The 24727-nt window shown below is 51.4% G+C and overlaps 1 protein-coding gene across 1 annotated transcript in view; it reads left to right on the top strand.

Moving 5' to 3' along the window:
• Positions 1-24727, top strand: part of ABCC1 (ATP binding cassette subfamily C member 1) — a 112073-nt gene that overhangs the window by 50349 nt on the left and 36997 nt on the right. The window contains exons 12-18 of the mRNA XM_021086560.1: positions 5013-5159; positions 7051-7138; positions 10223-10298; positions 12749-12875; positions 17377-17553; positions 19463-19630; positions 22182-22365. Of these exons, the coding sequence (XP_020942219.1) occupies positions 5013-5159; positions 7051-7138; positions 10223-10298; positions 12749-12875; positions 17377-17553; positions 19463-19630; positions 22182-22365 (967 nt within the window). The remainder of the gene's footprint in view (positions 1-5012; positions 5160-7050; positions 7139-10222; positions 10299-12748; positions 12876-17376; positions 17554-19462; positions 19631-22181; positions 22366-24727) is intronic.

Genomic DNA, 24727 nt, shown 5'->3' with positions numbered 1-24727 from the left:
GGAGGAATGACTGACTAAATGAGCAGACAGAAGGTTTGAATCAACTGTATTAGTCAGGAACTATCTAGTAAATGATGGAAACCTAACTTAGAGCCACTGGAATGAAGAAAAAAAGAAAGAAAGGGAGATTTTGGGGTCACAAAACTGAAAAACCTAGGAAAGTACTAGTTTTAGCATGGCTAGGGTTTCAGGCATGGCTGGATCTGGGTGCCCCAAAGATGATGTTGGGTATAACTCCTTTTCTCTCTGTCAGCTTTACGTTCTCCATGGTGTGTGTGTGTGTGTGTGTGTGTGTGTGTCTGTCTGTCTGTCTGTCTGTGTATTTTTAGGGCCACACCCCCGGAACATGGAGCTTCTCAGGCTAGGGGTCAGTTGGAGCTGTAGCTACTGGCCTATACCACAGCCATAGCAATGTCAGATCTGAGCCACATCTGCCATCTACACCACAGCTCACGGCAACGCCTGATCCTTAACCCACTGAGGCTGAGAATTGAACCTGTGTTCTCATGGATGCTGGTCAGATTTGTGTCCGCTGAGCCATGATGGGAACTCCCATGATGTTTTCTGATCAGATGGGAACTCACCATGCAATTACATTTCATTCTTTCTCCACTGTGAGGGGAGAGCTTCCCCTTTCCCATTAGTTCCTGCAAAGCTGTGGGGTTGGGTCTCATTGGTTGCAGGTGGCTGCATGCTTGAGTCACTGGGGCCACGGGGCAGGGATGCTTGGATGGGTCAGGCCTGGGTCACTTGGCTTCTGTCAGAGTTTGGGGTGGGGTGTGGGCAGTTCATCTGTGGCTGAAGCTCATGGACTGAGATTGGGAGAAGTTCAGCTCCCCAAAGCAAAACTGCTGTGTTGTTACCAGCAATGGGAAAGGAGGCTGGCCAGGCAGAAAGAACAGATGTCTTCACAAAGAGATGGCAGTTTTGGGCTGGGGTGGCTGATTCAGTCATTGCTCAGCAGGGAGGGAGGCATCCTTCACACTTGAGGGCAGGGGTACTTCTTCCTTGTTTGTGAAGGATTTTTTTGCATCCTTGACCCTCTTCCTTTATAAGGTAGCAAACCCCCGCTCCCCACCTGCCCAACCAAAACTCCAGCCACCTCTGCACACGGCCAGACACCCTGCCGGAGAACATCTGACATGTACCCGTCTCCCATTAGACCGTGAGGCTCAGGCTCTCCAAGCCTGCCTCACGCAGTGCCTGGCACACAGTAGGTGCTCCATTAAAAATCAGTGGATGAATGAGTGACCTCCACTTCGTGGAGCTGTGGGTCTGACAGGGGCCACGTGATGTTGCTCTCTCCTGATACACTGCTTGTTCTGCCAGCATCCACCCCACCGGTTGGGCCAACAGAGCCGGGATATTCTGTCGGTGAGATGCCTGAGGCTTGGTTTTCTCTGTTGCTGAAGAGACACCCTTGAGTGTATCTTTCCTGCCCTTGGGCAAACCCATCCACCTCTCTACCCACTCATCCACCACCCACCTACCCACAAACATCTGCTGAGCATCTGCCATGATCCAGGTTCTGCCCTGGTACTGATGATAGAGCAGTGAATTCTGTGGACCAAAACCCATGCCCGCATGGCAGGTTCAGTCATTCTAACTGCAAGAGACAGTAAACAAGGCATGATAAATAAGTCTGTTAAACTGTCCTACGTACTGTTCTGGTCAGAGCAATAGGGAGGACTTGAAGTATTTAAACAGGAAGATGAAAGGCTTCACTGAGAAGGTGCTGCTTGAGTCTTAACCTGCTGGAGGGGAGCGACCTGACCAGGGAGAGAGAAGAGTGAGTGCAAAGGCCCTGCGGCAGGACTGTGCCTGCCCACGGAAGCGATAACCACGATAACCGGAGAAGGAAGGGGTGGGGAGCATGGTAGCAGAGGAGGTCAGACAAGGACAGAGAAGGGATGTTTACAGTGTGGTCGGGCCCTGGGGCTTGAGTCATGCAAGACTTTGGCTTTGGTACTGAGTAAAATAGAATGATTTTGGAGAGGTGATTTTTTTTTTTTTTTTTTTTTTTTTGGTCTTTTTTAGAGCCGCACCTGAGGCACATGGAGGTTCCCAGGCTAGGGGTTGAATCGAAGCAGTAGCTGCCGGACACAGCCACAGCATCGTGGGCTCTGAGCCTCGTCTGGGACCTACACCACAGCTCACAGCAACTCCAGATCCTTAACCCAGTGAGCGAGGCCAGGGATCGAACCTGTGTCCTCGTGGATGCTAGTCCGATTTACTTCCACTGAGCTGTGACAGTAATTCCCTGATTTTTTTTTACTTCATTATTTTTATTGAGATAATAATCTGCCATTTTTATAGGTACAATTCCATGGTGTTTAGTATATTCACATGGTTGTGCAACCATCCCCACTGTGTGTCATTCCAGAACATTTTCATCACCCCAAAAGGAAGCCCTGTAGCTGCTGGCACTCCCCATTCCCCCCCCACCCCGATTCCTCTAGCCCTGTGCACCCCCTATGCTGCTTTCTGCCTCTGTAGCTTTGCCTGCTCTGGACATTCCGTGTACGTGGGATCATGTAACGTGTAGCCTTTGCATCTGTCTCCTTTCATTTAGCATCCGGTCCTCGGGATCTGTCCTTGTCACAGCGGGTGTCAGCACCTCATGCCTTTTTATGGCTGAATCCTGGTCCTTCATATGGACGTGTTTAGAGAGTTTTCACGGAAGGGAGGCTCTGGGAAAGAGGCAAGTGCGTCATAGCTTCTTGGAAGAGGGGAGCCAGTATGTGCAGCCATCCTGGGCATCAGGTGTCAGTGGCTTTTTGAGCACCTGACCTCCCTCTTGGCCGCGGAGCCTGGAAAAACTTCTGAGCCTTCACTCAGGGTCCCCTAGCTCGTTAATGTCAGAACCTGAACAGGAACCAGCAGATCTGCTTTCCAGCGCCTCACTTTTGCAGCCCCGTTAATAGATTCTTTGGAAAAGTAGCCCAAGGAGTTTGGACCTGAAACAAGAAATAAAGCAGCTGCCCTCTACTGCATTTTACTGTGCCCGGGGCACGGGGCTAAGCACTTGACAGAAGGGCCTGATTCCTTGCTGCCAGCAGCCCTGCAAACGCATATCATGATCCCCATTTTACAGATGGGCAGACAGAGCCTCCCCTGGAGAACGAGGTGATCACACGGCTGGTAAGCAGGCAGAGCTTATGGTTTTCCTTTTTAAGAGAGATGACCTGCTAACAGGTAACAAAGGAATGAGGCAGCTAGTCTGTGTTCCTGTGTCACTGAGGATAGAGCCGAATAAGACAGAGTCCCTGCCTTTGCAGACTCTACATCTCTGCACGAGATACACACTAGACCACAGCCACATCTCTTTACATCTCTGCACTGAAAATACCCTAGACCACAGCCACACCAGACTCTTGGCCACACCAGCATCTCCTGCTCTCAGGCTGTCTTTTCTGAGCTCCAAAAGAAGGTTCTGGGAAGTTCCCTTGTGGCTCAGCTGGTGAAAGATCTGGCATTGCCTCAGCCATGGTGCAGGTTCCAGCTATGGGGCGAGTTTGATCCTTGCCCTGGGTACTTCCACATGATGCAGATGCAGCCAAAAAAAAGGAAAAGAAAAAGCATTCTGGGCAGTTTGTTTCCTGAGGGAAAACCTGAAATGGTTCTTGAAGCCTGGGGCTGACAGAGGATGGAGGCCTTTGGCCGTCTGCTGGGGTCCAAGGTTTTCCAGATGGCGTTGGCCTGTGTGCCAGATGATCTGAGGGATGTTGTTTGCCTCTCTGTTTACAGCTGGCACCGCCCTGTCCCCAGCGGTGACAGGACACGGAGAGCCATCTGTTCATCTTTTACTTCCCTCCTAAGCCAGGCAGACTGGCCCTGGATTATTCAGGGGTGCTTCCTTTTTTCCTGGCGAGGGAAATGAGGGCCACTGTCTCACCCAAACCCCAGTTCCAGTTGCCTGGTAGGGAAACCCCAGGACTACTACAAGGGCTTAGGGAAAGTCCAGCTTCGTGGAGAAGGGAACAGCCTTTGAAGCACCCTTGGCTATGTGTTTCCTTTTTAAATTTTTATTATTTTTTAACATTTTATTTTTAATTTTATTTTTTTGTTTTTAAGAGCTGTACGCACGACATAAGGAAGTTCTCAGGCTAGGGGTCCAATCAGAGCTACAGCTGCCAGCCTACTCACAGCCACAGCAACGCCAGATCTGAGCCGCGTCTGCGACCTACACCACAGCTCACGGCAATGCCGACTCCTTAACCCACTAAGCAAGGCCAGGAATGGAACCTGCATCCTCATGGATCCTGGTCGGATTTGTTACTGCTGAGCCCCGATCGGAACTGCAGGTTTCCTTTTTTGAAACCATGTGTTCCTTTCCTGGGGGTATAAAACCATATGCTCCGAGCTGGAAGGAGCTCTGAACGGTGGCGTGCGTCCTCCACCCCCACCTCACAGACGAGATGTCGGAGGCACAGGGAGAGGAGGTGACTCATCCAAGGTCTCAGTCTGTGTTTCCCGTGTCCCTGAGGATATGGCCAAATGAGGCAGAGTCCCTGCCTTTGTAGACTCAACATCTCTGCACGAGACAGGCAGTAAATACCTATGATCTTACACTGGAAGGCAGTGACAGACGCTGGGCAGAAAGGCACAGCAGGAGAGAGGGATGGAGCGGAGAGCAGGGCTGTTGTGGGCAGGGCAGCCTCTCGGAAGGGGGAGTAACCAGCCCCCATCTGGATGGGAAGGTGGTTTCGGGCGGAGGGAACTGCATGGATGAAGGCCCGGAGGTGGGCTCACATTTGGTGGTTGGGGGACCTGAGAATGGCTGTCTGGTCTCCCACGGAGAATGTGGGTGGGAGAGGCCAGGACTTTTGGCTCCTGATCGTTGATTATCTAGTTTGTCCTCCAGGTGCTTAGTGAGCACCCGCTGTGTGCTAAGACACCGCCTCGGCGTCTCTGCCTCTCCCAGTGGCCAGTCCTCGGCCCCTGCAGCTCACTGTCTGGGCGCGTGTCACAGCCCCTGTGCCCATGACTCTGACTCGGCGTTCTGCTTGCAGGTGGCCCTGTGTACATTCGCCGTCTACGTGACCATTGACAAGAACAACATCCTGGATGCCCAGAAAGCCTTCGTGTCCTTGGCCTTGTTCAACATCCTCCGTTTCCCCCTGAATATTCTCCCCATGGTCATCAGCAGCATCGTGCAGGTACCCACGAAGCTGGGGGGGCTTCAGGGCGGGGCGCTAGGGAAACAAAGCAAAAGGACATGAACCCCGCCCCCCCATGCAGCTCCCTGTGCGACCCGTCCATTGTGCCCCGGGGGGTCTCCTTGAGGCCTCTGCGGTTTTCTGGTCCTGCCCCAGAGACGCAAATACCTTTTACTTCTTGACACGCACTCGAGGGTATGAAACGGAAGTTGCTGTGACGGGCTTTCATGAGCCCTGCAGGATTCTTTCTGAAACATTTGAGCCGCTTCTTTTCTAATCAAGTCTGTTCCATGCTCCCCAGCCTTGTCCTGTTTCTTTAAAAAATGCATCTCATGGAGTTCCTGTTGTGGCTCAGTGGGTTAAGAACCCAGCTAGTATCCACGAGGATACAGGTTTGATCTCTGGCCTCTTTCAATGAGTTAAGGATCCGGCGTTGCCGAGTAGGTGACAGACACGGCTCAGATCCCGAGTTCCTGTGGCTGTGGCGTGGGCCAGAGGCTGCAGCTCCGATTTGACCCCTAGGCGGGGAACCTTCATATGCCACGGGTGTGGCTGTAAAAAGAAAAAAAAAAGTGCAGCTTTTGACCCACTGAATTGGTTTTGCAACCCACCTGTAGGCCTCAGCCCCCCGATTTGAACAACCCCAACTAGACCCCCAGGAGTCCCCCATCTGTTCAAAGATTCCATAAGGCACAGAAACCGCTCAGTCACACTTGCACCCTGTCTTTCCTGCCACCACCACTACCAACATTTTTCACACCTTTCTCCGCAGCCTTGCACGCGTTCATGTGAAAACCCTATTTTCAGCCACAGACAGATCAGCCTGAAGATTTGGTGGTACAGCCCCAGTTATAGGCTTTTTTAAAAAAAAATCTAATAAAACCCCTTCTTATTATGAACAAGTTCAAACGGTAACACCCTGCGCCCGCTCTGCAGGTGCCACGTTTTGTCGCGGTTACTTCATCTGACCCTTCCTCTGCCCTCCTCCCTCCCTCCCTCCATTCCCTCCTTTCTTTGCGGAAGAATTTGAAAGCACATCCCAGACCCCTTGGTGTTGCACCTTCAAATACTTCAGCAGGCATTTCTTCTTCCATTAAGTCGTACCACCATTCTGATACCTCGCAAAGTGAACAGTAATCTCTTAAAATCCTCCACATTCGAGTTTGCTTTGCTTTGCACGGACATGTCTTTACGGCTGGGCTGTTTGAATTAAGGACATTTTGCTTTGTTTTTAAATTTACTCCTGTTGGACTCCGGTTGATATCACGTTCCCTGCGTGCAGCATGGCCTGGATGCGTGGGGGTATCGTTGTCACTGTTCACCACGCCTTCGTCTCATCCTGAGATGATGATTCTTAGCATTATTATTTTGGTAGGCAAGAAATACATTTATTAGGATAGGACGCTTGTGAGAGGTGCAGGCGGGCAGGCACGGAGGCTCTGCCCGCAGGATCCATATTCTTTCTTTCTTGGGGTGGGAACCATTAAGCTGCAGTCTCTTGGCAGCTTGGAAGTTTATTATCCAGCATTGTTGCCCGTGACCACTGGCTGTGTATTCAGTCTCCAGGACACGCTTATCTCCTAGTTGCAAGTGTGTCTTTGCCGGGCCGTTGCCTCCGATGGTTTCTGAAGTCCCTTGTCAGCCAGGACAGCCTCCTGCCCTCCTTTTTACTACTGTCCGTGGGCTTATAAAATAGAACAAGCAAGAACTGAAACCCGTTTTTTTTTTTATTCTGAGGCGTCTGCTGGGTGTGTAGGAAAGGCAGAACCTTCAGATGCGAGGGAGGATGTGGGCCCCTCCGCACGCAGGGGAAACCACTGTGACTTGGCCTCGTCTGTTTTGCAAACACGTGTTTAAAAATAACTACACCCTGTCACCCCTCTCTGTGTAGGCGAGTGTCTCCCTCAAGCGCCTCAGGATCTTCCTCTCCCACGAGGAACTGGAGCCTGACAGCATCCAGCGCCTGCCCATCAAAGACGGTGTGTCCTGGGGGGGGGCGGGGGGGAGGCCGGGGCCAGGGTCTCACCCAGCCCTTCCCAGAGGGCGAACTTGCACTTTTGTTTTCTTGCTTTCTGAGAGGCAGGCCCTAAGTGAGGCCCACCCCGAGGGCCCAGTTCCAGGGGTTCAAGGGCTTGATTCCATCCTGGGCATATCAAGCATGTGGGAGACCGACCAGTCCCTGCCCCCACTAGCTGTGCATCTTCGGGTGGATCTCGGCCCTGCTCTGAACCTTGCTCCCCCTGCCCTGCCTGCCCCCACCCCCAGCAGCAGAAATGAAGGTATCCTTGTTGGCTGGGTGTCATACCGATTTTTATTGGTAGATTTGTTTATTTTGTAGCTCTAACTTATCCTTTCCCAGTCGACCCTGCAGAGCAGGGATCTCCAGGCACTGAATAATAAAACTTAGTAGTGCTAAGAGGAGGGACCACTTGTGCAGAAGTGACACTCCTGCCATGCACGTCCTAGGGACAGCACTGTCCTCAGCCATCTGTTGTTCACCGCAGCTTGAGGGAACTGTGGATGCCTCTGTCTGCAGAGGAAGAAACTCTGCTGAGTAACTGTGCAGCCACTGGGAGGTGGAGTCAGGATCAGGATCGAAACCCACAGTATCAACCCCTTGTACACCTCTCTGCACTGAGATTTATTGAGCACCTATTGTGTGCCAGTCATTGTTCTAAGGGAGTTTCCATCCTGGCTCAGTGGTTAGTGAACCCGAATAGTATCCTTGAGGATGCAGGTTTGCTCCCTGGCCTCCCTCATTGGGTTAAGGATCCAGCGTTGCCGTGAGCTGGGGTGTAGGTCACGGACTTGGCTTGGATCCCACGTTGCTGTGGCTGTGGTGATTCGACCCCTAGCCTGGGAACCTCCATGTGCAGCCCTAAAAAGCAAAAAAAAAAAAAAAACCCAAAAAACCTCATCGTTCCAAGGACTCTGTTCTGCCTCATTTACTCCTCATCACAGATCTAAGGGGTGATCCCATAATCCATCCTGTTTTACAGATGAGGAAAGTGAGGCACAGAGAGGTTAGGTAACGTGCCTGTGGCTCCAGCTCAGAAGCGGGCAGCCCCAGTAGCTGTGGTCAGAGGAATGACGGTGTGTGTACACGGGTTTTATTTTTATTTTTATTTTTTGTCTTTTTAGGGCTGCATCCGCACCACATGGAGGTTCCCAGGCTAGGGGTCTAATCGGAGCTGTGACCGCTGGGCTGCGCCACAGCCACAGCAACGCCGGATCCGAGCTGCCTCTGTGACCTGCACCACAGCTCACAGCAACGCCAGATCCTTAACCCACTGAGCGAGGCCAGGGCTCGAATCTGCGTCCTCATGGATACTAGTCAGATTCGTTTCCACTGAGCCACGAATCTGAACCTGTACACGGGTTTTATACACTGTGTGAGGCTTTCTGATGTCTTCCGTGGTGTATAAAATGCCCAGCACGGCGCCTGCTGAGGAAAGACCGTGGTGGTCATTTGCTCCCCGGCGTGAGCGTGAGTAAGAGGCGAAGGCACAGGGGACAGGGTTCCTCAGCCCCGCTGATGCCTGGGTCCCGATCACTTTGTGCGGGGGCGACCTGTGCATTATGGGACATTTAGCAGCACCCCTGGCCTCCACCCCCTAGATCCAAGTAGCACCCACCCCAGTTTTGACAACTAAAAATGGCTCCAGACATTGTGTCTGGTTGGGGGGAGGGTGTCCGAGTTACCCCCAATTGAGAACCACAGCTCCCTGGATGCTGGGATCTCCTGCAGACGTCCCTGGGCTGCGTGCAGTCCCCCAGTTTCTGCTGTCCAGAGGGCCGAGTTGTGTCCCCTCCCCCCAGGTTGCAGAATGGTGTCTGCTGCTCCAGGGTCAGATTTCCCTGCAACACACAGGGCTGGAGTTTGGGGCGGCTGAGGGGGGTTCGAGCCCCTGAAGTTGTGCACCGCTCCCTGCCAGAGTCACGTTGGAAAAGCCCTGGCCCTCAGCTCCCTTTCTTGCCCTGATGGCAGTCGCCTAGGCAGTTAGCCTTGGAGATGTTTGACTGCTCTCCGGGCGCCAGGTGGGGTCCCCTTGGCAGCTCCGGGCCAAGTCTTCTGGCCTCTAGCTTGACCGCTTCAAGTGACTTGTCTTCAGTTCTTTAAATAGCACCTTCCGGCTTCCTCCTTATTCTCTCTTTGGGGGAGGAGGGTGGCAGGGGAGGCGGAGGTTAAATTAGGTTAACTCATAACTTCCTCCCTTCACAGCTTTCTCTGATGGGTGGGGGCCTCTATTTCTTCATCTGACAACTTAAAAACACTCCTTATCTCTAGGTAGTTTTAGGGTAGCTCGCAGTTAAGAGCCAGATGTTTTTGTGAGGGCTGTGGAGTGAGAAGAAAACAAGGGAGAGAAAGTGGATGAAGGCAGAGGTGCCAGAAGCCTTGGGATGGCAGAGCGTCCGTCTGTATAACACAGGCTTTGTCTCAGGCACCCTCCCCTCCCCCGCCAGCAGTCCCGCTTCCTCGTCCATCCCTGTGTTTGCACAGTCCGCTGTGCCTGGTGTCCCAGAAAGACTGACCTGCTGGGATGTGAGCAGGTGACTGGAGGGAGGGGGAGAGCGGGGGTGCAGGGAGGCGAGTCAGAAATCCAGTCTGGGGACAGGGGCCCCTCCGCTTTGAACATAAAGGAGGAGCCCCAGGGTGTCGTGAGGGCCACGGGCCAGCCCAGCCCGTTGGGCAGGTGTCTGCATGAGGGCACTGCTTGTGCCCCGTGGTCTTGGCTTCTGTTGGGCCACCCAGCTGCCTGAACTTCCCAGGATGGCGTGGACAGTGCCCCCCCCCCCCCCCGCCTCTCCAGATGGCACAACCTCCTATCTTTCTCTGGAGGTTTCCTTCTGCTTTCTGGGTCTGAGGCTGCCTCCAGGGCTGCCGGTTGAGGTTCTTCTTTAGACACAGTGACTGATGTAACCAGATAATGCCTGGCCTGAGAATCTAGCATCTGGGCTTGAGCTACTTGATTAGGAAAAAAAAAAAAAGAGTAAGAGCCTCCTGCTCATGCTCAGGCCATGGCTTCACTGACGCCTGACGTGTTGTCTCTGGTGCTTTCCAGTGGGGACCACCAACAGCATCACTGTGAAGAACGCCACGTTCTCATGGGCCCGGAGCGACCCTCCCACGCTGCATGGGTAAGCGGGACTTGGAGAGAGCCGCGGGGCTCTGGGCAAACAGGGGTTCACATTCCAGCCGCGCTCTGGCTCTGTGACCGTGAATAGGCCCCTTTGCCTTTCTGAGCCACAGTTTGGCCCCTCTGGAAAATAGGTCTGGTCACACTTGCTTGGGTTTCAAGGAGCAGCAGATGAGAGTATGCCTGGCTCAGAGAGCTCCCTTGAATTGTAAGTGACAGAAACCTTGCCCAGAGAGGCTTGGGCAACCAAGGGAAATTTCTGGTTCACATAACTGAGAAGATCCACTTTCAGGTACAGTGTGCTCCAGGGACTCAGGCAGTGCCATCAGGACCCCCTCCATCTTGTCTTTGTTCCCCTTCCACCTGCACTGCTTCCTTCTCAGGCGTCCTCTCCCCTCATGATCCACTTGGCCCCACTGACTCCAGGCGTACCTTCTACCTTTTCAGGAGACTCTCCTGCCTCTTATTGGCCTATGAGGGGTGTGCTCTTCCCTGAACTAATGGCTGCGCCAGGAGAGACCAAGCCCATTGGCTGGCTGGGATGGATCTGAGGTTGTGATGCCATCATTGGTGGCAAGCAGGCTTGAGTCAGCTGAAAGGAATTCTCATCTGTTCAAATTTGCTGTCAGGATGGGCCGTTCTCCATCCTGTCAAGGTCCCCTTGCTACCTGGCTCACCCTTGCTCACCATTTCCACATCTGGGACCCTGCCCACCCTAGTCCTCTTCTTCCGAATCACAGCATCCAGGGCGTTGACCTGGTTCCCCGGGCAACTTGTCAAGTGCCTCTTTTTTTTTTTTTTCCCCCTTTTTACAGCTGCACCTGCAGCATATGGAAAGTTCCCAGGCTAGGGGTCACATTGGAGCTGCAGCTGCTGGCCTATGGCACAGCCACAGCAACACCAGATCTGAACCACATCTGCAACCTACACCACAGCTCACAGCAGTGCAGGATCCTTAACCCGCTGAGCAAGGCCAGGGATTGAACCTGCATCCTCATGGATACTAGTCGGGTTCTTTACCACTGAGAACGAACAATGGGAACTCCATGAAGTGCCTCTTATTTCTTTCTGACCAGAGGCCTTGCCCAGCAGCTCTCTTAGGCCTCCTTAAGGACTCTCCCAAACTCAGGGCCAGATGGGACATTTTTAGGAACCAAATTTAGCCCCTATACCCCTAATAATTACCCCCTTACTGGGTAGCCAAATTACTGCTTTATTTTATCTGAAGATCTAAGGAGGGGCAGCGGCTAACTCTCCAGAGAAAAGAATGTGTATGACATCTCCCTTGATGGGATTGCCAGTTCAGGAAGTTCTTCCTTATGTCTAACTCAGCTCCTTCCTGCTTCAGTTTTGGTTTTTCTATCTTGTCCTGCTCCACAACTAATGGTCTCTATCTGTGCCCCCATCCTTCCCTCTGTCCTTCCAGTCTCAAAGGCTTTCTCGTTCCTGTCACCCTCCCTTGCCCCTGGAATTCCCCACCCCCACCCCAATTTCTCCATCCAAACCCTCTCTCTCTTCAGCCTTTAAAATATTCCCGTCTCACCTGGACAATCACAGGAGCTGCCTCACTGGGCTTCCTGTTCTTTTCTGGCCCCATAACCCATCTGCCTCACAGCACAGAACAAAAGAACCATCAGTGTGACCCTGCAGCAGGGTCACAGGCGTCAAACAGTGGCAGCAGAATCCATCCACCTTCCCGCCAGTGTGTTGAAATCATGGCAGCAGCACTTGGAAAGCATAGCTGACATTGGTGAACCCAAGGAGGCCCTGGGTGTGCCCGCCGTTTCCCTGGCAGGTGGCCCCTCAGCTCCAACCGAGCCGTCCCAAGTGGAGGGGTGGGCGTGACGCCGTGTCAGGTGACAGCCAGCCCTGCTGGCAGAGTGTTGAGCTGGTTTTCTTGTCACAGCGCACTATCAGGAGGGATGGGTTTCTGAAACTCAGATTCATGTGCGCCAGCCCCCCGGCGTGGCTTCCAGTTTTCAAGCGTGTCCCTTGAGGCCCTCTGGGGTCTGGCTGCCACCCTTCCACCTCTTCAGGACTGGCCTTCGTCTCCCAGCCTCATCTTGTGTCATAGACGTGCCCTTCTCTGAGCTCCCCTGGGACTTCACACCCGTGGGCCTCTCCTCAGGCTCTTCCCAGGTGTCCAGGTCTGGGGCTCCCTCCGGGCACCTGCATCATGCCCCCTAGGCAGGCAGTCCCCACCGCTCGGCCTGGTCTCTCAGGTCTCTCCCCTGTATCTTTTCGAAGATGCAGGTGCATCTCAGCACCTGTCGCGGCCTCACATGTGGTGGCCTCTGAGCTGGTTCCCTGACCTAACCTAAGCTCATTGAAGACATGGTGGGACAAGTTGCGAGACCTTGAAGGCCCTCCACAGCCCTGCCACTCCGGGTCCATCCTTCTCGTGTGGGCTGGGGACGCCCAGCTGAGCCAGGGTGCATCCTGTCGTTTCAGCATCACCTTCTCCATCCCGGAAGGTTCCCTGGTAGCCGTGGTGGGCCAGGTGGGCTGTGGGAAGTCGTCGCTGCTGTCAGCACTCTTGGCCGAGATGGACAAAGTGGAGGGACACGTGGCAATCAAGGTAGGAGGAAGCCTGAGTGGGGCTGGGGGAGCCGACCCGAGGGGAAGGTCAAGGGCGATGCTGTGTTTTCTTTTATGACAACCTTGTCAGTCAAGTGGGAGCAGTGAGCGTCCTTTCTCCTCTCCTCTGTGCCATCCTAAAAGGCAAGGTTCCAGCGTCATTTATTTCCTGCTATATCCCAGCACCTAGAGTAGTGCCTGGCATGTAGTGGGTGCTTGTTAAGCCTTTAGGAACAATGCCAGTGCTCCCTGATCTGCCTGCTGGCTCTTACTCCTTCCCCATCTCTGCCCTACGGTGTGGTTCATGTGGTCCTCTCATGCATGAGTCTTTCTGGCTTGTTCTATGAATCTCTTAGCCTCTCTCTCTCTTTCTTAATTTTTTACTTTTTGGTTGTATTCATGTGGCATATAGAAGTTCCCAGGCCAGAAATTGAGCCTGCACCATAGCAGTTACCTGAGCCATAGCCGTAATGACAATGGATCCTTAACTGCTAGGTCACCAAGAAACTCCACAATACTTAAAATTTTTGATTTCTGTCATTGGAATATTTTCTTAGAGAATTATTTCTAAGGGAACTGTTTTCTGGTTGTGTGTGTGTGTGTGTGTGTGTGTGTGTGTCTTTTTTTTTTTTTTCCTTTAGGGCCCCACCCCCTGCATATGGAGGTTCCAGGCTAGAGGTCGAATTGGAGCTGTAGCCACCAGCCTACATCACAGCCCCAGCAAGGCAGGAGTCAAGCTACGTTTGCATCCTACACCACAGTTCACGGCAATGCCAGATCCTTAACCCGCTGAGTGAGGCCAGGGATCGAACGCACATCCTCATGGATGCTAGTCGGGTTTGCTAACTGCTGAGCCATGACGGGAACTCCACAAGGGAACTGTTTAAATTCTGAGTGTTTTCATGGACTTAGAGAACAGACTTGTGGTTGCCGAGGGGGAAGGGGAGGGAGTGGGATGGACTGGGAGTCTGGGGTAAATAGTTGCCAACTATTGCATTTGGACTGGATAAGCAATGAGATCCTACTGTATAGCGCAGGGAACTATATCTAGTCACCTGTGATGGTGCATGATGGAGGATAATGTGAGAAAAAGAATGTGTGTGTGTATATATATACACGTATGTATGACTGGGTCACTTTGCTGTACAGTAGAAAATTGACAGTACCCTGTAAACCAACTATAATGGAAAAAATAAAAATATTTTAAAAGTTTTTTAAAAAGTAATTTTTCATCTGGAATATAAAAAAAAATTCTGAGTGTTTGTTGGTTTCTTAATATGAGGCTAAAAGGAGACTGTGGTTTTTACTGCTTTTAAATTCCGAGGTTGCTTCGGCTTCGTGGATGTGTTCTCCGAGAGAGGGTGTAAGCGACGGCTCTAGTGCGCAGATGGGTCCCATCAACATCAGAAGCCTTGTTTTGCATTTAGCTCATTCTCTGGGAAGGTCTTTCCCTGAAGCTGGGATGTTTCCTTCCAGAATTTTGTTGACACAAGCATTTCCTAGAGCGTGCACACTCGTCTTGCCGGATATTTGGGGAATCAAGAGTCCTGGGCTCAGACAAGCTTGGGAAATCTTGCATACTTTGAGTCTCTCCCTTTTGGAGACTTATAATAAACGCTAATCAAGTACAGGCTCTTGAATTCCTGCCCAGGGTGAAAAACCCTATTTAACTTTGGTTGATCCGGTGCGTCCCAGACGTACTTACCTGCGCCTTGTTGTTGTCTATGCAGCAACTCCTTGCATCCATATTACTGTCTCCTGGGATCTACTTTTGGGGATGCTGGTTTGTGCCATTGTGTTTCTTTCTGAGCACAATCCTTTCTTTGCCGATCACGTGCTGCCTTTGAGCCTAGTGTGCCTTAGAGAAAGCGTGCAAAGCGTATTACAACAGCTGTGTCCAAACTAATAACGTTTAGCTGTTGTTTCAAGAAATGACCTGTCATTACTTTCAAGCACGTGTTATAAGTAAGATTAATGGGCAGTGAGAACTTGGTTAATGGAAGAAAATTCCAAAGCGAGGTAAGATCCACCGTGCCTTCTGCTTCATTGAGCCCAGGTTTCTGCAGTCACTGCCCTATTGACATTTCAGGCCAGAGACTGGGGACTGGGCTTTACGTCATAGGATGTTGAGCAGCATCCCTGACATCTGCCCACCAGTGTCAGTAGCAGCCCCCAGTCGTGACAACAAATAGGGTCTCTAGACATTGTCAGATGTCCCCTGGAGGGCAAAATTGCCCCCAGTTGAGAACCACTGTTTTATTTATTTATTTATTTATTTTTTTTTTTTTTTTTTTTTTGGTCTCTTTGTCTTTTTAGGGCCACACCTGCGGCATATGGAAGTTCCCGGGCTAAAGGTCCAGTGGAGCTGTAGCCGCCAGCCTGTGCCAGAGCCACAGCAATGCAGGATCTGAGCTGTGTCTGGGACCTACACCACAGCTCACGGCAATGCCGGATCCTTAACCCACTGACCAAGGCCAGGGTTGAACCCACGTCCTCATGGATGCTAGTCAGATTCGCTAATCACTGAGCCACAAGGGGAACTCTGAGAACCACTGTTTTAAAGTAAAAAGCCCTTAAGTACTGAGATGACAGATCTAAAAAGTGAGGCTACTCTGAGAATGTAGTTTGATGAGATTATAGATTTATTTGTGACTGGTTATTTTGTCCTGGTAGAAGCAGTGCTTGAAATGTGTCTAAAGTGTTAATTTTTTCCCAAATATTTTAGTTAGTAGGGCTTGTGCATGCTATGTCTGAATTATCTGTGGGTTCTCCAGGGAGGCTTTGTGACGTTTTGGCCACTTTAAGTTAGGATATTGGAGTCAGCAGTTTATTTATCTGAGAATGAGGATTAAGAGTTGGGTTACCTGAGAGTTCCCCAATGGTTCAGTGGGTTAAGGAGTTTGGCATTGTCACTGAAGTGGCTTGGGTTACTACTGTGGCACAGATTTGATCCCTAACCTGGGAACTTCCACATGCTATGGGGACAGCCAAAAAAAAAAAAAAAAAAAAAAAAGAGTTGGGTGACCTGAGTTCCATTCCCAGCCTTGTTCCCCTAGAATTGCTTTATTTAAGAATCTTTTGTGGCTCCCCTTTGCCCCTTGAGTAAACCCCGTGCTCCTCACTAGGAGTGCCAGCCCAGTGTGAGCCGCTGCCCACCCCCCAGCTCCTTCCTGCCCGTCTCCCCCTTACACTGAGGGCCGGGGTCACAGCAGCCTTCCGTCCCTTGCACATGCTGAGTTCCTCTCATCTCCAGGCTTTCGCACATGTTGTTCCCTCCCACCGAGATGCTCTTCCCCCTTCTCTTTGTCAGACCAACTTATCCTCACCTGTCTGTCCTTGTTTAAAACTTTTTTTCAGTTACTAAAATATGTGAAACAAATGCCCTCCACTTAGCCTTTATTCTTCTGCCATTCTTGACACCTTACATTATGTGGAGATAAAGACAACGTCTTCAGAAGTGGATGATAGTGACCCAAGCCATAGCAGTGACAGCACTGGATCCTTAAGCTACTGGCCATCAGGGAACTGCATGAGATGGGCAGTTTTTATATAGCGGTCCCCCCTTAAATGGCACGAGGGAAATTTCCTCAAGAACGCCTTCTCTGGTGTCTCAAACTACAATTCTTTTTTAATTAATTTATTTTTTAATTGAAGTATAGTTTATTTCCAATGTCAGTGCTAGTTTCTGGTGTATAGCAAAGTGATTAATTTTATATATATATATATATATATATATATATATCCTTTTCAGGTTATTTTCCATTATGGGTTAAGTATCCCTTTTTAAGGGACATTTTGCAAAGGCTCATATATTTTTATCTCTTAGCATTTACCACAACAATAATCAAATACTTTTTTTTTACACTTAATCAGATACTTTTCATTCTTAGAAGCCAAGAGTTTTTTGTTGTTTACTTTTAAATCTATTTAATTTTATTTTTGAAATATAGTTATACAATTTTTATTTTTATTTTTTTGTCTTTTTAAGGCCGCACCCACAGCACATGGAGGTTCCCAGGCTTAGGGGTTGAATCGGAGCTGCAGCTGCCGGTCTACACCACAGCTCACAGCAATGCTGGATTTTTAACCCATTGAACGAGGCCAGGGATCAAATCTGCGTCCTCATGAATGCTAGTCAGGTTGTTAACCACTGAGCCATGCGGGAACTCCTGAGGTAGAATATTTTAAAGGTTACAGGTGTGCAGTATAGGGGAGCTGGGAGTTTTGTTCACCGCTGTAGGCATTTAGCAAATAGCTACTTAATACCTGACTGTAGTCTCACCGCTTGCACTCCTAGTACTGGGGCCAGTGATTGACCTTGCGTGGGCTCTGATCCTAGCCCTAGTGTCCACAGTCCTTTGGGACTCAGTTTCCCTCTTGTTGAAACTGTAGGTGTGATGAACGTGTTGTGTGAAGTAGGGCCCCCCTGGTGGGTGGGTAGGCCGGTTGCTGTCTTGTTAACCAAGTGTGTCTGTCTTGCTGTCCTCTCCATGGCCACCCAGGGCTCAGTGGCCTACGTCCCCCAGCAGGCCTGGATTCAGAATGTTTCTCTCCGAGAAAACATCCTGTTTGGACGCCAGCTCCAGGAACGGTATTATAAGGCTGTGATAGAAGCCTGTGCCCTCCTCCCAGACCTGGAAATCCTGCCCAGCGGGGACCGGACGGAGATTGGTGAGAAGGTCAGTCCGCTTCAGCACGGCCCCTGCATCAGTCAGCTGTTGCTGCATAACAAGCAACCACAAAATCTGGGTGGCTCCTGATATTAAACACATATTGTCCTATTTATGGGCGAGTCAGTTGTGATAGGTATCCTGGGTAGCCTGGCCTCAGTGGGAGGCCTCTGCTCCTCTGCTCCAGCTGAGCCCAGCTCTGGGCTGTAAGTTGGCTCAGGTCTTTTCCACCTGGCATCTTGCTAGGGCCTAGGTGAGTGAGTGGGAGTGCCCCAGAAGGAAGTTCTTCTAATGGCAGCAGCAGAAGCCCAAGAGAACAAAAAAAAAAAAAAAAAAAAAAAAAAAAAAAAGTGATGTCCCTTAAAGCACTATCCTTTCCATCCACAAAGCAAATCTCTTGGTTGAGCTGAAAGATAGGAGACCAGGAAGTGCATGATCTCTTTGCAGTCTTGTAACTGCAGAGTCACATGACTAAGGGAACTCTACAGGGAAGAGAGGTGTCAGTCATTTAGATGTTCCCAGTCCCTTTCAGAACAATGGTAGTGATAAAAATAATCATGCAGTAGCAACACTTTTTGAATATAATCATGTACCAGGCACTGTGCTAAACATTTTATACAGCAAGGCCATGAGAGGGGATTTACTGTTGACCCTATTTAATGGTTGGGGCAAAGGAGGTGCAGAGAGGCCAGATGTCTTGCCTGAAAGCCCTGCCCTCCTCAGGGCCTTTGCATGTTCTTTTCACTCTGCCTGCCTGGCTTGCTTGAGCGCCCCCTGGTGGTTATGTGACATGCGCTCAGCTGAGAAGAGTGTGCGTGTTGCAGGGTGCCACCAAAGAGCTTTCCCGTCTTTGTTTTTACTTACAATCCAGTGGCTCTACCAGCTTTCTTAGCTGGTGAATGATTTCTTTTATTTGAGAGAAATCTACAGCTCCTTGGGAAAGAAAACCAAATTACTGGGGCTTTTGGGGTTTTCAAGTAGCAAAGGAGCCTGAGTTAGTATAAGCAGAAGCTAACTCAGTGAGAAATGAGTTGAAGGATGCAAATGTGTTACATGGAATCCGAGGGCTGGAAGGCGGTGGTGCTCAGGGAGGGGCTGGGACAGGCAGCCTGGTTCCTTCTCTGTTTTGTCTCTGCTTTTCTGCACAGCTTTGTCCTTTTTTTCACACGTGTCTTTCTGCCTCTTGGAGACTCCTCACGCTCTGTGTAGGTCCTATTAGCAAATTCTGGGGGGCAAAAATATGAGTAGCTTAGTTTGGGTCTGATGTCTGCCCCAGGCTGGAAAGGGACCCTCAAAATGTACGTGGCTGAGAGGACCCCAGCTCCGGGCGTGGAGAGGGTGGGTGTCTCTTGCGAGAGGACCTGGGCAGTTAACCTAGTGGGTGTCCACTTTGATGCCAGCCAGATGTGGAAGGGATGGTGTGTTATCTATTGCAGGAAGGCTGTGTGGTCCAGGTGACCTGGTTCAGATTAGAAAATGGTGTCCTTCCTGTTGGTGAATGGGGCACAGGCTGGATCTCCACACCCCTAGGGCACAGCCTGCCTCCACGGTGTGGCTTCACCAGTGAGTGATCCAGAGTAAGAGCCAGACTCCAAGATCAGGAGCCTTCCCTGTAGTCAGTACTGTTTGGTGTCACCAGCCTCCCTTTCCCAACTGTGCCGGCTGCCCTGCCCAGCAGCGCACAGAGGCTCAGTCTTTCTCCTTGGCCGTTTTACAGTTGAGGGCGAATCCCTTGCGGGGACTTGAACCCACACTGGCTCAGGTGCGATCTCACGCCTTTGCCACCTGCTTCATTCTCGGGAGGCAGGTGCAGCCCGGCAGGCCCTCTGGCCAGGGTCCGCCGCCTCCTGAGCCGGTGACCCCTTCTGCCTGACTCTGCTTCCCGGGAGACCCACCCTTCTGCCGCGTCTCTCCCCAGGGCGTGAACCTGTCTGGGGGCCAGAAGCAGCGCGTGAGCCTGGCCCGGGCTGTGTACTGCAACTCCGACATCTACCTCTTCGACGATCCCCTCTCTGCCGTGGACGCCCATGTGGGGAAGCACATCTTTGAAAACGTGGTTGGCCCCAAGGGGATGCTGAAGAACAAGGTACCTGCTGTGGGAGCGGCGTGGGGTCCGGCCCTGGCTCTTTGGTCCGGTGGCAACGTGTCCCTTTTGGGAATACCTCACTGAGTGGGACCAGAGAACGTATTTTCTTTTCTTTTTTTTTTTTTTTCTCTTCTTAGGGCCACACCTATGGCATATGTAAGTTCCCATGCTAGGGATCTAATCGGAGCTTTGGCTGCCAGCCTACACCACAGCCACAGCAACGCAGGATCTGAGCTGTGTCTGTGACCTACACTGCAGCTCACCGCAACGCCGGATCTTTAACCCACTGAGCAAGGCCAGGGATTGAACCTGCGTCCTCATGGGTACTCATCAGGCTTGTTACCACTGAGCCACAGGGGCAAATCCACAAATATATTTCTAGCCCTTCCCTTGGCAGCCTTCCCAGGACAGCCTTCTTGCTCTGGTCCTCATGGGCGGACGTCCTGGGCACCGACGGACGTCATTGCTTCCATCTGGCCAAAGGCAGCCTCTCTTCCTGATTAAATAACAGGTGCCTTCGCGGAGGGAAATCCCACCCCAGGGCCCTTGTGAGCAGAGAAGCTCTTCTCCCTTCCCTGCTGAGGTGGCCCGGGGCTGCGGGACAGAGGCTTGAGGGGGAAAACTGCTACCCCGCCTTAACATGACAGGAGATGGTGCCTTTCCTCTTCCGTTATTTTTTCTGTTTGTTTGGTGAGGGGAATCGTGGGAGAGGAGGGTGTCCTGGCTTTTCCTTCCCCTCCCCCAGTAAGAAAGACAGACACGCCCACGGGGAAAATATAGCAGATTCAGAAAACCATGAAGAAGAAAAACAAAAGCAATTGTGCCTAATCCCACCATTTCTGAGATTTCTGTATTTCCTTCAAGTCTTTTGCTGTGTGTATAAGCTTTTTAATAGAATAATCACATCATGCATATATATATAGTAAGCATCATGCCACATGATCTGTTCTAAGCATTCCCACACACACCATAAAAATTTTGTGTGTGTATATATACATATATATATATATTTTGGTCATTTTTGGCCACCCCTCAGCATATGGAGCTCCTGGGCCAGGGATCAGATCGGAGCCTTGGTTGTGACCTAAGCTGCAGCCGTGGAACCCACATCCCAGCAACTCCCAAGACACCACCGATCCTATTGTGCCACAGCGGGAGCTCCCTGTATAATTTTTAAATATTAAAAAAAAAATTTTTGGGGAGTTCTCTTGTGGCACAGCAGGTTAAGGATCCATCATTGTCACTGCTGCGGCTGTGGTTGCAGCTGTGTTACCGGTTCAATCCCTGTCCCAGGAACTTCCGCATGCCACAGGTGTAGCCAAAAAATTGTGTTGTTGTTATCAAAATAATAAATGCCCATAGTAGTAAAATCAGAGAGTGCAAGAGTATATGTAAAGTTAAAAAAATGATTCACCCTCATCCTGCAGCACTAGCTCCTCTCTCAAAAGGCAGGACAGCAAGTCTGGCTTCCTTCTTGTAGGCAGCCCACCAGCTAAAAATGTCTTTATGTTTCTAAGTGCTTGGAAAAAATCTGAAGAAAATAATATTTTGGAGTTCCCCTTGTGGCTCAGTAGTAATGAACCCAACCAGGATCCATGAGGACGTGGGTTTGATCCCTGGCCTCACTCAGCGAGTTAAGGTTCCAGCGTTGCTGTGAGCTGTGGTATAGGTCAAAGATGTGCCTTGGGTCTGGCATTGTTATGGCTGTAGCTCCAATTTGACTCCCAGCTTGGGAACTTTCATATGCTCCAGGTGTGGCACTCAAAAGACCAAAAAAAAATAGTAAGAAGAAGAAAAGAAAATATTTTGTGACATATGAAAACTGCCATGAATTTAAATATTAGCATCCATAAATAAAGTTTTATTGGAATGCAGCCAGCCCATCTGTTTATGTCTTGTGTATGTGGCTTCCTACAGAGCTGGCAGTGACCAGAGGTCCCCGTAAATCTGAAAATATTTACTGTTTAACCATTTAAGAAAACGTTTGCCAACTTGTGTAAACAGTTGGTGAACATCCTCCCAAACTTCCAGATAGTTAGATAAATATAGATGCACCATCAAACCTTGTATTCTGGTGGGGAGTAACTTGAAAAAACGAAGCTTTTGGGGTGCACTTTTTTGCGGCAGTGCTGTTCTTTTATTCCTCTACACATGCATGGTGGTTCCCCCCCCCCCGCCTTCCTTCAGATTTTTGTTCAAAAATAAGCTCCTCCATCATCCTTGTTAAAATTGCTGCCCCCGCGCCCCTTGGTATCACGTCCCTTTTGCTGCTATGTCCTCACCATCAGGCACACAGTGTTTTACTTACATTGGTCATTTCCCTCCACCCCCCGACCCTGGAACCTGGGGCGGGGATCTTTGTTCTTCTCCCTGCTGCCGCCCCTGCCGCCCAACAGCTCGCAGCACACTTGTGATGAATGAAAGCACGTGCGGATCCAGCTGCTTCTGCGAGTTCGCATCCCAGGGCCGGTCCTGCCCCTCAGGTTGGGGGCGGGGGTTGTCCCCCTCGCACGCATGCGCTGACGCGGCCATGTCGCCCCTCTGCCTGCAGACGCGGCTCCTGGTCACGCACGGGCTCAGCTACCTGCCACAGGTAGATGTCATCATCGTCATGAGTGGCGGCAAGATCTCGGAGATGGGCTCCTACCAGGAGCTGCTGGCCCGGGACGGCGCCTTCGCCGAGTTTCTGCGCACGTACGCCAGCGCCGAGCAGGAGCAGGGGGAGCCGGAAGACGGTAGGGTCCGCGTGGGGCTCCGGCGTGGGTGGTTCCTGGTATGGCCCCAGTTGTGCCAGCCGCCCTCATCAAGGCATCGGGCTGGGGGCCGGGCCAGGCCCCTTAAGGAACCATCTTGAAGGACTGTCTTAACCCCCCCAGGGCAGTATTAAGAGGGGGGTCCCGGTGCTTTCTGGCCAGGTCAGCAAAACTGGACACGAGTCTCCGTACTGTTCTGGAATGTGGCTCTTGGCCTCTTGAGTTTCAGGGTCTTCCTAGAAAAATGTGGATGGTGATAACTACAGTCCTGGCTCCCAAAAGGCTGTGAGAGAAGCCAGTGGCATGTGTGCCTTAATCCAGAACAGATGCAGGGGTCAGGAGGCCAGGGCCAGTGGCTGAGCACACAGGCAGAAGTTGGCAGGACCTGGGTTCGAATCCCAGACGCTGCTCTTCCCAGCTGTGGGACCTCAGGCCCACTGCTGATAAAGCTGTGTGGCAACAGGACCAACTTTCTGGCACTTGGGGTAGATTTAATGTGCTAGATTCCTGGAGCCTGCGGCATGGTGCCAGTGACAACTGCTGTCATTCCTTTCTTGGTCAGAGGGCTCCTCTTCTTTATGTCTTTGCAGGGCTGCACCCGAGGCACAGGGAGGTTCCTAGGCTAGGATCAGATCAGAGCTGCATTTCCTGGCCCACAGCCACAGCAACATGGGATCCGAGCCACGTCTGCGGCCTACACCACAGCTCAGAGCCATGCCTTATCCTTAACCCACTGAGTGAGGCCAGGGATCAAACCCATGTCCTCATGGACACTAGTTGGGTTCGTTACCACTGAGCCACAACAGAACTCCGAGTGCTCCTCTTCTGCTTCTCTGCACTTGGCCTCTGCCAGGTCTGCCCAGGCCTGCCTGCGTCCCAGTCTCCACACTCGCTCTGTCCTCCCAGGCCAGACTCCAGAGGCACCTTTGGATTCTGGCCTGGGACCATGCCCTGTCTTTATTGGAAGCAAATGGGGTGAGGCGTCCAAGCGTCCTATTATCTCTTATTAGTTGGTTTAAAATTCAGGGGAGTGACTTGAGGCCTTCCCGGGCTGCCCTGGTTTATGTCCAGTCCTCTGCTGGTCTTCCCCCTCGGAGCTTGGACCTGTGTTAACACGCAGAGAGGGAAGAGGTCATCTGATGCCTCGTCTGCTTTGGTTTCAGCTGTTGCTAAAAAGAGTGGAACTGAAGAGAGATCATCTGTCCCTCTCTGAGCTCCTGCTCCCAGGAGCTAATTACAGACACCCCGCGGCTGCGGCAAGTCTGGTACATGCTGAGTCCCCAGACAGGTCTCAGAGAGGCTGACCCCGGGGTGGGGCTGCATGGCTGCCCTGTTGTGCAAGTCCTGAGGTTGTCTTTGATGTGTGGACACACGATGAAGTACAAACAGAGACAGGTGTCATCCTATTGAATCTTCCTGATGGCTTCTCGCGTGGGAGGTAGGACTGTGGTTTACTGAGGAACTGAGGCTTCAAGAAATCTGTCCCAGGAGTTCCCGTTGTGGCTCAGTGGTTAATGAATCCGACTAGAACCATGAGGTGCGGGTTCGATCCCTGGCCCTGCTCAGTGGGTTAAGGATCTGGTGTTGCCGTGAGCTGTGGTATAGGTCTCAGATGTGGCTCAGATCCTGTGTTGCTATGGCTGTGGCGTAGGCTGGCAGCTACAGCTCTGATGCGACCCCTAGTCTGGGGACCTCCATGTACTGCAGGTGCGCCACAAGAAGAAAAAAAGAAAGAAAGAAACCTATTCCTTCTATGCCAGGGGTGGGAAGGTCCCTGTCTGTGTGAATGAGGCCAGTGACTAAGAAGGAGCTATTTACTCTTCATTGATTTAGTCCTTCAGTAGGTGTTTATTGAGCACCTACTCTGTGTTAAGCACTTGTATTATTTTCTTAGGGCTGCTGTAACTGAGTACCTTAACAACTACTCAGAAATATGTTGTCTCATGTTTCTGGAGGATAGAAGCCTGAGATCAAGGTGTCAGCGGCATTGGTCCTTTCTGAGGGCCGTGGGGGTTCCTTGCCTGTCCCCCAGCTTCAAGTGGCTTGCCGGCCATCTCTGGCATTCCTTGGCTTGCAGAAGCATCACCCCAATCTGTGCTCATCTTCACCTGGTGTGCTCCCTGTGTGTGTGCCCATTTCCAACCCCCCCCCCCTTTTTAAACAGCTGAACTTGCAGCACATGGAAGTTCCCGGGCTAGGGGTCGAATTGGAGCTGCAGATGTAGGCCTGTGCCACAGCCGTGGCAACACCAGATCTGGGCCACATCTGCAACCTATGCTGCAGCTTGTGGCAACGCCATGTCCATAACCCTCTGAGCAAGGCCAGGAATTGAACCTGAATCTTC

Source organism: Sus scrofa, chromosome 3, assembly GCF_000003025.6.
Source record: "Sus scrofa isolate TJ Tabasco breed Duroc chromosome 3, Sscrofa11.1, whole genome shotgun sequence".
Taxonomy (NCBI): Eukaryota; Metazoa; Chordata; class Mammalia; order Artiodactyla; family Suidae; genus Sus; species Sus scrofa.
The sequence above is the reverse complement of the archived record's forward strand: the minus strand, read 5'-3'. Positions and strand labels throughout refer to the sequence as shown.